The following is a 14,109-nucleotide window of genomic DNA, read 5'->3' as shown; positions in this document are numbered from 1 at the left end:
TCATGTTCTTCTTGGCAAAAACCTCTAAGACTTAAGAAGGTCAAAAGAGACCTGAAGCAAAACAAATTGCATGATTCTAAATTGACACCAAAACTAAATTACACGTACAACATAAGAGTCTTCTTGCAAAGTCTGTTTGTTCAGAAATTTGCACTAGACCATTAATAATGATAAACAAGATATTCTTTTAGTTGAATATACAAGAAAAAATAAATAAAAAAACAAAACAAAACAAAATTAAAATCACAGGGGCAAGCTCTGCTGAACTTAAAAATCTTCTGGACAATCCTGCATGGCCACACTCAAAATCCCACAATTACGGAGACTTTTGTTACTCTTACCAAAAATCTGGTACCCCTTTAAATTTTTTCCCCTGCTTTGTTGATTGCTTCTTGGAAATACTGGAGGGATATGAAAACTGCTTCCTGAACAAATAGAATAAGGAATAGTTAAACATGTTAGACCAGTTCTGAGTGCAAATTTTGCTAGCAAGCAGTACCTCTGTTCTGATTGTTCTGCTCCCTTGCAAAGGACAAGTATTCAAGTATGAACTGAAGACATCATTAACATGCTTTCCCTGTCAAAAAATGTGAAGCAGCAAACAACTTTAAGTGGTCCTCTTAGTAATTACTGTTGAAATTGACATTGATAACAGTTCTGAATTCTGAGAATATTTCAACAACTAATATGCTGTATATTCAATTCTTTATCCCCACTTTACTTTTGTCTATACACATTGCAGAGGACAGAAGACTTGGATCAATGAAAATGAGAAGAAAAACCTTCTACTGCACGAGTTTTATTTAAGGAGATAATTCTGGACACAAACAGCCCAAAATTGAGAGGATTTTATGCAGCTAGCATTGTAAGAACCATGTCTTTTATCAGAACTTGATGGCTAATTGAGAAATCATGCCTGTCAGATTTTAGACACTGCAAAAAGATCTTTAAATTGGTTGGAAAGAATTATCAGAAAGTTCAACTATAAAACTTTTTATGTATTTTATCAGCATGAAACATTTCCTACAAACATGGGGAATAAACTGGAAGAAAATTTTTTCAACACTGGTAAATTCTCAAATCTTTCTATCTGGTCCTGTTTAAGAACATCAGTTCTGTATGTACCTTCATTTCCCCATCTTCTTCAATGCTTTCCTCCAAGCCGCCCAGTCCTCCAAAAGCAATCAAAAGGTGTCTGCAATATAGATAACTTATTATACGTGTACAGAGATAGACCATTAATTATGAGGTTAGAAAGGAAATCCTTGCAGTTGGTTAGTTCAACAGACATTTGACATTTGTACCTGTATGCAGGTATAATAAGCTCTGATGATTTGATTTTGAGGCCATGCTCAGAAGTACCAATAATATGATCATATCCACCCTATAAAGATGAATTAACTGTTTAGAAAAAGCGAAGTATGACTCTTTAGAAAAAAATAAAATGAAATATGCAAAGCACAAAAGACTGCAATATCTTAAAATATAAGTTTGCAGCATCCTTCATGCTTTGACAAATGATAGTGAAATATTTTGCGTTTGCTCTACCTTAAATGGGCAGTTCTTGAAAACACTTGATATATTTGAAGCATATCGGACTTTATACCCCCAATACAATCCTTCTTCTCTTGGGCTCATAGATGAAACAACTTCTCTCATGCAATCTGCAACAAAGGTGAGTTAAGGATCCATACATTTCAAGTAGAATGCGCGCACGACCGTGCACACAAACACACACACACACCCCAAAGGGGGGAAAAAGAACCTCATGTGCCACAAATGACAATCACATACTATAACACATGAGAATTATGAAATTTCGTAGATAAAACGCACACAAACAACACAACAATATGAAGAGTTCTTAAAATTAGTTAAATCCCTAGCCCCCCAATAGATTGACCCACCAAAAGCTTTAATTAACTTCAAAGTACAAAATAAGCATCCAGTGCAACTCCTAGAGAAAACTGGCTGGCAAGCTGAGACAATAAATGACCTTTTAAGTGAATATTTGTAAACAAATAGAATTTCGTGAGTTATCAGTTGATTGTGCACTCTAAAATTGAAAGTTATTGAACAAACAAATAAACATCAAAGGAGAAATTGAGACTTTAGAGTGACTGTTATTTTAATATGGACTCCGAAATGAAAAGTTACTGAACAAACAACTAAACCTCAAGGAAAAACTTGCTAATTTACACCAAAACCAGCATTCAAACCAACTTCGCAAAGTTTCCCCAAAAGTATGCATGAAATTACTGTTGCATATAGTTTGAATTACCCAATAACTACGGCAACACTTCAAGAGGATTGGTAACAACTTGATCTTCATAAGTTCTCTAGCTTTTACACCAATAAAGCCATAGGAAATAGTTAAAAGCTCTAGATAGAAGAGCACATAAACCCAAATGTGCAGTGATGCCTTGACTCTTGAATACTTATACATCTATCAAAGCTCAGCTTGTGCCATCTATAGTAAGAAGGTTCCTTGATGAAATGAATGCACTTTTTTGGAGATAATTCTACATCACATTGGTAAGAAATTCTGACTGATGCAATTATCATCTATCTTGAAAAATTATCTCAAGCTTCAGCTAATGCTTCTAGGAGTATCCAGGGATTAAATCTAATTAGAAATGGACAAAAAATGGAAATAACATGAAACAAGATGATAGAAGCCTCATTCATGTGTATGATTCCAGAAACCTCAGAAATAATACAAGCAAATGGTGAACGAATATAATCAAATTATAGGCCAAGGTTGTCAGATCAAATGTGAATCATTTTAGACTTCAGGATGGGATCACATGGATCCGATATGTGTGGCCTAACTCCTATGGTGCCTGATTTATCGATTAGAATAACCAAAACAAGCAAATACAGCATGGAGTTAAAAGAAAATAATAATAATAATAATAATTCAAATCATTAATTTACCTGTTCCTAAACTACGATTGGTCCCCATAGCCACAGTTACCCGGATTCCAGGTTCAAGTTCTTGCTCTACAGCAACACTCTGCATATTCAGTTTTTCCCAAAAAAATTAAAAATAATAAAAATAGAAAGCTGAATTTTTTTTCCCTTGATGTTGACGCTTTTCCATTTCAAAAAATTAAAATAAACAAAGGCCCTGAGATTAGCCGCAGGAACCCTAATGCAATGCCTGAACACAAATGGTAACCTATTAATTGCAGTAAAATAACACAAAAGCTCTACATACAAATGCAAATGGCAACTTAGAAAAAAAATCAGTTTCTTTTTCAGCAGTAGTGTGCAGAATATCAAGAAAAAATAAGAATACATAAGGAAAATGGAAAAAAATAGTGTGATTATTTTAATTGTTACCAAGCATGAATCCCAGAGAGGTATCCCAAATAGTATATAGCTACTATGAATGCAAACAAAACAGAATACATATTTCAACTCTTAATGACCTTGAATCATAAAAGGTTGAAGTGCCCATAACAATAAAATCACTTAGAAAGAGCAATATTTTTCACCTAATATTTCATTAGCTTGTCTTTGAAATTAAAGAACTTAGCAGGCAATAAGAAAAACAGACCTTACTCAACCCAACATCAACGAGTGTCCCTGTAGTATTAGAGGGACTTCTTTCCAAGGTTACACCTGCAATTATGATTCAAGGTGAACAGTGGTGTTTTACGCCTAGCAAGTAATCAGCATAAAAGGCTCACTAGGGAACAGAAAACATAAAAAGCTTAACTGTGCTTTGAACTTTATGAATGGGCCTGAACATTGCAGTGTTTAAGAAATAAATGTTTCTCCTGGAAATTAACTCTAAAAGTATAAACCCTAACTTATACAAGAAACGTGATAGTTGGAACCACAAACTTACCACTATTTCCAAATCTCAATTTAATGTCTTTACCATAATATAATTCATTTCAGGAAATGAAATCAATAAATAAATAAATTTAAACTAAGAGTTTATTTAGAACCAGCTTCCACTGGGTCTGTTTCCCCAAAAAAAAAATGTTAAGAGATTATTAAAATTGGTTATTTTAACTAACAAATCCTAAATATCTACAGTTCTAGTTGTGCACCTTCACGGAAAGAGGACCATTCATGCTTGCGCAAATGATGAGGAGCATCAAGCGGTGGCAACAAACCCTAGACAATAGAAACACAAAACAGAGATCAAGTAATACACAGTGGCTAACAAAAAATGAATTGCCATGTATAAATACATAACTAACAAAGGCATCATTTTCTCACCACACATTTCAAGTTCTTGTGAATGGGAAAGAGATGCTTCCGTAGATACTGGGGAGTCTCTAGATAACGCAAAATTCTCACGAGAAAAGGAGCACCTCTTTCGTTCTCTTCATCATCATTCATTCTCGTTTCTACAGAAACATCACTTGATGTGGCCTTACTATCAAAAACAACAACCTATCCGAATAAAGAAAAAACATCAAAAAAACAAAAAAAAAAACAAAATCCAGCCAAAACCCTAGAAACAGAATTGATAATCCACCAGCTCTTCAACATCTCCCAGTCATTCTCAATCACAAGAATCAACAGACCATTACCTCATCGATCCGAAAAATAGTGACGGCTCTAGCAATCTGACCGGCGAGCTGAGAAGGAAAACAAGGGTTTGATAGATCAATAAATGGCGGAAGAAAGAAGAGTATCAACGAGAAGGAGAAGAGAAGTATACGAGTGTGGCGAGATCGAGGGACTGGGCGTTGTCAATGATGGAGCCGGAGACGGCGATGGAGACCGTGGGCGGCGTCTCCTTGGGCTTCTCTTGCTCCGCTTCGTCTCTCCTTTTCCTCTTCTTCTTCTTCTTGTGGTGCTTGCTTTCGTTCGCGCGTCCGTTCATCGTCGATGCTCACTGGGCGCAGTTCGAGAGGGTTTTTTTTGGGTTGGTTTATAGGGTTTGTTTTAACAGCTTAAGCTGGCTAGATCTAACCACGAACGAATTTAATCTATAAATAATTTAATATCATATACTCTTCTTTAAAACATATTATAATTATTAATATCACTAAATTTTATAACTTATGAAATTTGATGCATAAAAATAAACATTAGCCTATGAGAACCAATGATCACTAGTAGCCGACATAGTGTTATACTGTTATCTCATTAGAATGGTATATTTTTCGGACCTTCAGAATTGTATAATATTCTTTAATAACCATTGTATTTTCATATCCGTCTATCTGTTTGATTATCCTTTTGGCAGTGCTTTATTAAAAAAAAACATTGAACTTTTAAGATCACACGTCAAATCACCATTTCATGTTTGTTCCTTGTCTCTAAGTAGAGATAAGACTCTTTACACTTGTTGCCAAAGGGGAAGGCATAGTACCATAATCATGAAGTAAAAGGAAAATACAAGGATCCAAACTCACACAATTGAGAAGTAGCATGAATGGTGTAAAGATTTACAGTGACGGTTCTCCGAGAAAGACTCATCACACGGCAACAGGAGCTTTAAGATACTCTAGTATTTTATCATCAGTTTCAAACTTCATTTCCTTCTTGTCTCTCCCAATACTAACATACTCCTCAAATCTCTCCTTCAAATCCTCTGGGAGGTTTGTGGTGCTAGTCCAACCCAGTAACTCTTTGGGAGCTCTTGGTTCTGCATAAAAGTGCTACAATCACCATGATTTTAGTCACTTGAATGTGGAGGTGATTTAACAATAGACGTTTAGGAAAAACAGTGCACTGATTTACCATATTACGAAATGGAAACGCCTTCCTTGCATCAACTCCCACTGTCTTCGGATCATAGTAAACTATATCGAGTGGCCGGCCAGCAGCTTCAGCGCAGAGTTTGGCCAATCCGTTGAATGTGATGGCACGGTCACTGACACAGTTGAATATCTTGGCACTTGCAGCAGCAGGCTTCTCCACAGCAAGAGCCAGCATGCTGGATAGGTCCCTCACATGAGATATGTTGGTCAGTTGCATGCCAGATCCAGGAATCGGAACTGGTCGATCACGTACAATTCCTGTAAAATGATTCTACAAATAGATTGGTCATATGGTACTATATTTATTTGCAGGACATCCATCCAGAACGTCCATGGCAACAAGCTCATTCATTATAGATGCATTAAATCAAGAGTGGAAATGACCGCTTCTTTCCTGAAACTCCTATAGGAAAAATTTTCACCTTAGCCTTCAAATATCTGTCTAGTGTATAAGGCTGCATTCTATGAGCATCAGTGCCAATGTAGTTTATGTTCAATGAGTAAACTAACGGAATTGAAAATTTTAGAACCGATGAATGCCTTTATGAATATGGTTCTCTATTTTTTTTAATGAATGGAAAAATTGAAATTGAATGCAATAACAAAGGAAGAGATGAAGAAATGAAGTAGAATTAGAAAAGGCCATACGATCAAAAAACCACTCTTCGCAGTCTTTGTTGTTTCCGGATGCTATCATATATTGCGGGCGGAATATTGCCCAGCTGCTAAATGACAGACCTGCAATATATTTCTCCACTGCCGCATGACCGGCATCCTCTTTAACAGGGTCCTGCAAAGGTATAAAATTTGCAATTATAGAGTAGCAGTAAAGAAGTTAAATGCATATAAATTCATTGGCAACAAATTATAAACCAGACGTTTAAATCTAAGAGAACAGTTATTATGGATCCAGTAAAGTTAATTAGACCATTGTCAAAGCCTTCAACTAGACCACAAAGGATATATGTTAGAGGAATTTGGAGACACCAGTCAACATGAATAATCGGATAAGCTTTCTCTGGAGTATACAAAAGTTCGACATCCACACACCCAATCAACAAGCATTAGCCAAAGAGAATAGTGAGATTACAAAGCACAAAGCCTACCCCTTCAACATGAGGAACCTCATCACTTGTCTTGTATATTCCAGCACTGCTAATGAACAGAAATTGGCTAGCACCAGAACTTTTGGCCCAGTCTACCACAGGCCTGCAATATACAATCGATTTTAACAAAAATCAATGACACACTGTCCCAACTCTAAATTATTCAACGAGACAAGAAAAAACCATTCATTCATTCAGTCCAATGTTCTTTACAAATGCCTCAAATCATGCTACAATTGTGCTATCTTGACAGTGATTTTGATAAGACGAAGTGCAAAATCATAGTCTCAACAAAGAAGACAGTATTATTAGCAGAAGAAAATTGGAATTATAAACTCAAAGCTTACTTCACAGTATCCAAATCCTTCCCATTGTTATCCAAAACCACATCAAACACTGCTGATCCCAAGATATTCCCTACCTCCGCAGGCTCTCCCCAAACTGTCTCCCCGCCAGCGCTCACTAACTCCTGCAAAAACCCTCAAAATCAGGGCTTTGTAATCAAAATCTAGAAACCAAAAACACTTTAACTCACCGAGAACCGATTGAAAGGGGGTTTCTTCATCTTATCAGAGCTCGCATCTCCAACAGTCAGAATAGTGACCTCATGGCCGGAGGCGAGGAGATCACGGGCGAGATAAAAACCGATGACGGCGTGCCCACCGCTGTCGGTGTTGACAATGAGGACCTTCTTCCTCTCCGCTACCTTCGCGGAGGCGTTGGAAGAGACGTAGAAACGGGGAGATCGGGGACGAATGGAGCGGCGTCTGAGGATAGGACGGAAAAAGTAAGGTGGTGAGATGGCTGAAGAGGAGTAGAAGCGAGGGAGAGGAGAAGGGAGAGCAGTGGAGCGAGGGGAGCCAGAAAGGGTGGAGCTTTCGGTGAGAATGGCTGCCGCGGCGGCGGCGGAGGCGGAGGCGGCGGCGGCCATGGTTGAAGGATAGCGATGGCGGGAGAGTGAATGGAGAGAATCGAAGAGACGCGAACCGTTGCTCTCTGCCGCTAAAAAAAGGATAGTGTGCGTTACTCTATAGAGTTTTTTTCACTTCGACCCCTGTATTTTGTTTTTATTTTATTTGAACCCCATTGTTTTAAATTTCTTGTAATCAAGTCCCTAAGGTTTTAAAGTTAGGTTTATTTAATAAATCATGCCATTGTCAATCAACTTGCTATGTTTGTTCGTGTGATAAGCATTACGGTGTGCACAACTAAAAAAATGTGATGGAAACTATGGGAAAAAGTTGGACGCCAATGTGAAAAATGAGCAAAACCAGAAGAAAGCAGTTGTTTGATAAGTGATGGTAAAAGTTATTAATAAATTGAAGTTTGAAATATTTTTTTAATAAAATAAATAAATGATAAATTTATTATAAAGAAAAACAGGTATAATAACACAAATACAAAAATACATGAGCACAATAGTTTTGGAGTTCATTAGGTGTGAAATTATAGAGAAAAGCAAAAAGAACAGAAAACATATTACAGATAAAAGAGCTAGGTAAAGTAAAAACATCCACAGTCAAGCTCTCATGCCCTGGTGAAGTCATCGGTCCTAAACTACATATCTTCTATTTGCTGCATATGTACTAGTAAAAGTGAATAGTTACTAATGTATTTTCATAAAAATTATATTTACTAAGAAAATTTTATAAAATATTTTTATTTATTTACATTTTTTTATATAGTTGGGTTACAATTTTTATAAAAAAATATAAACTAATTTCTAATTTTTTTAAAATATAAATAAATATAGAAAGATAAATTATTAACATGTATTGTCTCATGTGGTAGAGGCTTGAATAATTTGTGTGTGTGTGTGTGTTTTTTTGAGTAAAAGTGGATAAACCATGAATTTATTAAAAGATCAAAAACAGCAAAAACAAACGACGAACACAACTAACCGAACAAAAACTACAAAACAGAAACAGGAAAAAAAAGAAAAAAAAAAAGGACACAACACCAGCGTGTGACGATCCCACACATGACGAAAAAAAGAAAAAGACGGAGAAAAGAAAAAAAGCAGGACATCAAACAAAGACGAAGGCTCCCCAAATCAAGACTGCAAGACGGCACACCAAGAGGCTCTGAGGTCAGCTCAGGTCCGTCAGGAGGGTCACTCCGAGTCGTGGAAAGATCGAACTGCTCGCGAGATCCGCTGATCTGACGCTCATGAAGTCGAGAGAGCGCTTGACAGACTGAAGGTTATCGCTGGAAATTTGCTGAGTCGAGTCCCTAGCTGCAGAACACCAATCGATAAGCATATTAGAAATTTTAAAAATCACTGATGAAATAGGGAGAAAGGTAAGATTGAAAACTCTTCTATTCCTTTCCAACCGGATATTCCAGAGAATTGCCCTAGTAAGAAGATCCCATAAAGGGCGTCGGGACGCATCCAGGGAAGGAATCCAAGACAACCACACTTGATCGAGCGAGTTTGGACTCGAATGCGAATTAAGAACGTTCAGGTAATACGCCCAAATTCGGGAAGCAAAGTCACAGTGAATCAAAAGATGATCAACAGTTTCTGAATTTTTATAACACATAACACAGGTATATGTTGCATTCTGGAAGTTGCAACCTTTCTTACCCAGATTAGATAAAGTTGAAATTTTGTTATCATTAGCCAACCAACAGAAAAGTGTAACTTTGCTGGGGCATTCCACTTTCCAGAAAGACGGATAAAGTGGGGTTCGCAACCCACCATCAACAAGGAATTTATAAAATGAGCGAACCGAGAAGGTGTGATTACGATCTAAAGTCCAAATGTTCGTATCCTCCTCGGACGAGGAACAATTGGGAATAGATTGAATAAGGGAAATGAAATCATCAGGAGAGGCCTCAAGGAAGAAAGACTCAAGATTAGAAATATTCAAATAGAGTTGCCTGATAGTAATCCAGGATGTCTGGCAGATGTTGAAGAGATCAGGCGAGATGTCTTTAGGGGCCCAACCACCGATCCAGTTGTCGTACCAGAAAAAAGTAGATGCACCATTGTGAATCATTTTCGAGGTGCAAGCTCTAAAAACAGGAAGTGTAGGGGTGATACCAGCCCAAAAGAAAGATTTGTTCCTTGGCGGGGTATGGAAGAGTGGCCCAGGAGGGCCTCTGCTAAGGTAATTTAAGTGGATAATTTTAGTCCATCAACCTTGTTGCTTAGTGTAAATCTTCCACCACCATTTGGCAAAAAGGGCATTATTTAAGTGTGGTTTAGAGTTTGAATTTTTATATAAAAAAAAAAATAGTTAAGAAAGGTCTAGGGCTTTCAACACTTGTCTTCAAGATGACTGTAGGTTAAAGACTAAAGTGAATAATTTTTTTTTTTTATAAATCATTTTCTAATACAGTAAACTATTTGTAAAATTTGGATGAGAATTTTTATTACTGTGCAAGACTATGATGCTCACATTTGGAAAACAATTAAGTACAAATATTTATAGAATTTAATTCTTTGAATATTCGTAGATGACATGGCATTTTATATAGAAAAAGTTACAGGGGTAAACATATCTGTGGGCTCCTTTCTTTCCACCCGGCCTTTGATTAGGATTGACCGGTTGAAAAGCATGGATCACAAATCAAATTTTAATATTTCGTTCATGGTAATTATGGGTTCATGATTTCCATTAGGGGCAAGCCCTTAATGTTAATTACCCTGGACATTGTCACAGGAACCTCCGATTAAGAAAATAAGTGTGAAAAAAGAAACAAATTGTGACAATCAATTTTTATTCATTGCAATAAATATGAATTCATGGATTTCATTGAAAATACAAGAAATTTGAAATCATCTTGACAAACATCTCGACTTATGGACTTGTATCCGAGCTTGTGTCTTCGACATTTTGCATTTTGGATTTGATTTGCATCTTGAGTTGATTTGAATTTCAAGTTATGGCTTCTCCATGTTGACGAACCATAGACTTGATTTTGACTTATCATAAGCTTCGGCTTCTATGCTTGTGAAGCTCTCTTCTTGACTTGTGAAACTTTTTGGGTCTTTGAATTCTGACGTCTTGTGACTGCCAAGTTCAATTGTCAATTTATATTGACTTGTGAAACTCTTTGGGTCTTCGACTTTTGATGTCTTGAGACCGTTGAGTTCAATTGTTGATTTATATTGACTTGTGAAACTCTTTGGGTCTTCGACTTTGATGTTTTGAGACCACTCGAGTTCAATTGTCGATTTATATGATTTTTCAAATATTGACTTGTGAAGCTCTTTTGGGTCTTCGACCTTTGATATCTTGAGGCACGTTGAACTCAATTGTCGATTTATATAGATTTTTCAAATATTGACTCTTTTTCATATCTTGAAACTTGATTTGGTTGCTTTTGGTTTTGATTATATATATGTGTATCATGATATGTCGCCACATGTGCGTCATCATTACGTTGCATGCCTCATCTCATTATCGCTTTGTGATTTTTGAAACCAATTTTGGCCGCCGCCTCAAAATGGTATTTTAATTGCCCTGGGATGAATATATATATATATATATATAGATATCTATATTCAATATATTCATACCCATGTGCATGGTACGTGGGGCTTTTTTTATTTTTATTATTTTCATTAATTTTCATTTCATTTTTTTTTATCATATTCATTTGCATGTGTTGTTTTTTTTTCATGGTGAGCCCCTTATATATATTTTATATTTTTTTATAGCCACAAATACATAAGCTATTCACTTTAGATTTTCACATGCAAATTACCTAACATTATTTCACGTGGCCCATGCCTCTTTTTTTAATTTATTTATTCATTTATTTTATTTTTTAACCCGAATGTGAGTATGCATGCTTCTTATTATTATTATTTTATTTTTTTTATTTTTTTTTGTTTTGCCATGCACATATGCATGCTTAACCCGAATGTGAGTATGCATGCTTCTTATTATTATTATTTTATTTTTATTTATTTATTTTTTTTTGTTTTGCCATGCACGTATACATGCTCCCATATCATATATATATATAGGTATATATTCCCATGAATAACATCATCACAACCTTTTTGACTCAAGCTTCACTATAGCATGTTTTTCATCATTTTTATTTTATTATTATTATTATTTTGGCATATTCCAATTGGTATGAAACCGCCTTTCAAACTTAATAAAACCAGTGACTGTCAATGAATATATTAAAATATACGTTAAAGCTTTCGTTGCTCAACTTGTTTAATTTGGTGACCAGAACTATATTGATTCACAGTAACTGATAGACTCTAGAATCCTAAAACTCGCGCAAAAGCCAAGTAATAGGCAGCTTCTTGTACTTGATATTTAGAGAGGCTTTGAAATCATAGTGCACGCTATCTCAATTCTTTTATTTATTTTACTATTATTATGCACGTATGCATGCAATCTCTTTTTCTTCAAAAGAGAAAACACCGGTTCATGCATCATTTTAATCATTTCTCATATATATATTTCAATCCATTCTTATCACATGTGCCTGTTTTTGAATAATGGAGCGGTGTGCATTGAACAACGGTGGGTCGGGGCTTTTTACTATTATTTTTTTAAAAAAATATGCATGCATGCTTATCTCGCACGTAAATTGAAATTTATTTTTTTATCATTTTATGCTTTTTATGAATTGCCTGGACACTCCATACTCATCATCTTCTCACTCCCACATGCATCTTTTTAAATGGGTGTGCACATGCTTTTAATTATCAATTCATGGATTCGATGTGAATCTCGCTACTTATTGAACATTGGCCTCTTAGTACATGCACGATTAGCACGTCGGGTTTTTAGCTCTTGTGCCACTGGGACGCTCCGCTTTGAATCTTTAGGGATTGCCTTTAGTGAAATTTGTGAAGATCCAAGCTCGAGGAATGCCAATTGTGGGGCGAGACCATGGAAAAGAGACATCTCTCATGCAAGGCAGAGGGGTCGAGTTAGTTAGGCCCCCAACTACTCAAAGTACGTAACCATCCTCAAGGACTCCTCTACAGCCACACACTTGGTTTTGGAGTTATTTTTCGGATGGACTCTTGCTCTCCATGGCGTGATCGGAGGTCGAAGACCACCCGACTGGAGAATCGATCACTGCCCATTTGCTCTTCATAGGCGATGGCTTGGGCTCGACCAATTGTTCTTTGAGCTCAAGAGCGACCCGATTTTTTTCAATGCTTTTTCGGTGTTTGGATGATGAAGATGAAGACGATGATGAGCTCTATATAGGCGAGCACCTGGCGGACATACATGGTCGTGGTTTAAAGAATGAAACCATTTGCATGGAAACCCATAGATGCATTGATATGACTGCTGGTATTGAAAGCTCACCAAAATTCGCTCTCATTTATCCGATTTGACTCTGACCCCTAGTTTATCCCCCTTGGACACTATTTACAACATTAAGCTTTCGGTATCAACTGAAGAGCATGCTTGGGTAGCAACGTATCACCGGTGTAGGACCACATGCATGCATTCTTTTTTGCTTTTTGTTTTCTTTCTACGCTCGACGTTGCCTTCACACCTAATTTCGATTAGTGATGTAAATGCAAGAATTGGTGGAGAAAGACGAGTATCCTTCAAGGCACATGATTACGTGCGAGGGAGCGTGCACGTACTTTTTTTGGTTTTTATCTAATGAGTTTGAAACTGCTCGAATACGCTTGGCAACCCGATCGGCTTAGCCAGCACAGATAGCCTGCCCCAACACCTTTTTCTTCATTCATCGATGAAAGGTTGCTTTTTCGAGGATACTTCCGCCATGAGAGCTCAACATCATCGATCCTCCCATGTTTCCAAGAGAACTCTTAGCATACTTTACTTTAGTAGAACACCGATTCTGACGAATTGTTTCCTTGATTTTAGACATCTCCTCCATAGTTTTTGAGCGCGAGTGCATTGGTCTTGGAAAATGAGACACATTCATCGGCAAGCTCAAAAAAATTCACAACCATGGAGAGAACCTTGCCATTGAAATCAACAAGTTCAGTATGCTTCCTGCGAAATTCACAATTATGGAGAGAATCTTGCCATTGATGCTAGGGATCCGGATGGCATTCATCGGGTCAACGTGATGATTGGATTGTTTCCTTGATGAATAAGGGATCTGCTCCGCCACCTTATGATCTAGTTCAAACACCATTCCATCAGGGCTTTCGACCTTGATCATCATCTTGCCTTTTCTTTTTTCCTTCTTCTTCAATTTTTCTTCTTCAAGTCTTCTCTTCTTTTTTAATTTTTTTTTTCTGGTCTCCGGTCCCCCAAGCTTCCTCCTTCTTTTTCCTCTCTTCTTTTCTTTTTTTC

At 36.8% G+C, this 14,109-nt stretch overlaps 3 protein-coding genes across 3 annotated transcripts; all 3 read right to left on the bottom strand.

The window, feature by feature from the left end:
- Positions 1-58: 58 nt before the first annotated feature.
- LOC120283390 (putative methyltransferase C9orf114 homolog) lies at positions 59-4,919 on the bottom strand. Its single transcript, XM_039290065.1, has 11 exons — positions 4,685-4,919; positions 4,554-4,601; positions 4,237-4,413; positions 4,065-4,131; positions 3,563-3,627; positions 2,938-3,016; positions 1,549-1,664; positions 1,305-1,384; positions 1,126-1,195; positions 500-577; positions 59-425 (listed from the first exon to the last, which is right to left on the bottom strand). Exons 1-11 carry the CDS (start codon positions 4,847-4,849, stop codon positions 360-362), a joined length of 1,011 nt encoding a protein of 336 aa, XP_039145999.1. The 5' UTR covers positions 4,850-4,919; the 3' UTR covers positions 59-359.
- A 366-nt stretch (positions 4,920-5,285) lies between these two features.
- On the bottom strand, positions 5,286-7,824 carry LOC120283445 (chloroplast stem-loop binding protein of 41 kDa a, chloroplastic). Its single transcript, XM_039290136.1, has 6 exons — positions 7,374-7,824; positions 7,186-7,307; positions 6,839-6,941; positions 6,381-6,522; positions 5,713-5,990; positions 5,286-5,630 (listed from the first exon to the last, which is right to left on the bottom strand). The coding sequence occupies exons 1-6, from the start codon at positions 7,767-7,769 to the stop codon at positions 5,448-5,450; spliced, it is 1,224 nt and encodes a 407-aa protein (XP_039146070.1). The 5' UTR covers positions 7,770-7,824; the 3' UTR covers positions 5,286-5,447.
- Positions 7,825-8,928: 1,104 nt separating this feature from the next.
- LOC120249347 lies at positions 8,929-9,840 on the bottom strand. Its single transcript, XM_039257844.1, has one exon. It carries the CDS (start codon positions 9,838-9,840, stop codon positions 8,929-8,931), a length of 912 nt encoding a protein of 303 aa, XP_039113778.1.
- Between the last annotated feature and the right edge of the window lie 4,269 nt (positions 9,841-14,109).

This window comes from Dioscorea cayenensis, chromosome 19 (assembly GCF_009730915.1).
Source record: "Dioscorea cayenensis subsp. rotundata cultivar TDr96_F1 chromosome 19, TDr96_F1_v2_PseudoChromosome.rev07_lg8_w22 25.fasta, whole genome shotgun sequence".
Classification (NCBI taxonomy): Eukaryota; Viridiplantae; Streptophyta; class Magnoliopsida; order Dioscoreales; family Dioscoreaceae; genus Dioscorea; species Dioscorea cayenensis.
The sequence above is the reverse complement of the archived record's forward strand: the minus strand, read 5'-3'. Positions and strand labels throughout refer to the sequence as shown.

Excerpts from the sequence above, each read along its gene's own strand:
- LOC120283390 (XM_039290065.1), bottom strand. The coding sequence starts at position 4,849 with ATGAACGGACGCGCGAACGAAAGCAAGCACCACAAGAAGAAGAAGAAG. Across the intron at positions 1,196-1,304 it reads CTTATTATACCTGCATACAG|ACACCTTTTGATTGCTTTTG; the intron begins GTACAAATGTCA and ends TCTATATTGCAG. Across the intron at positions 578-1,125 it reads AAGAAGATGGGGAAATGAAG|GGAAAGCATGTTAATGATGT; the intron begins GTACATACAGAA and ends ATTTTTTGACAG.
- LOC120283445 (XM_039290136.1), bottom strand. The coding sequence starts at position 7,769 with ATGGCCGCCGCCGCCTCCGCCTCCGCCGCCGCCGCGGCAGCCATTCTC. Across the intron at positions 6,942-7,185 it reads AAGGATTTGGATACTGTGAA|GCCTGTGGTAGACTGGGCCA; the intron begins GTAAGCTTTGAG and ends TGTATATTGCAG. Across the intron at positions 6,523-6,838 it reads AGGTTCCTCATGTTGAAGGG|GACCCTGTTAAAGAGGATGC; the intron begins GTAGGCTTTGTG and ends ATACCTTTGCAG.
- LOC120249347 (XM_039257844.1), bottom strand. The coding sequence starts at position 9,840 with ATGATTCACAATGGTGCATCTACTTTTTTCTGGTACGACAACTGGATC.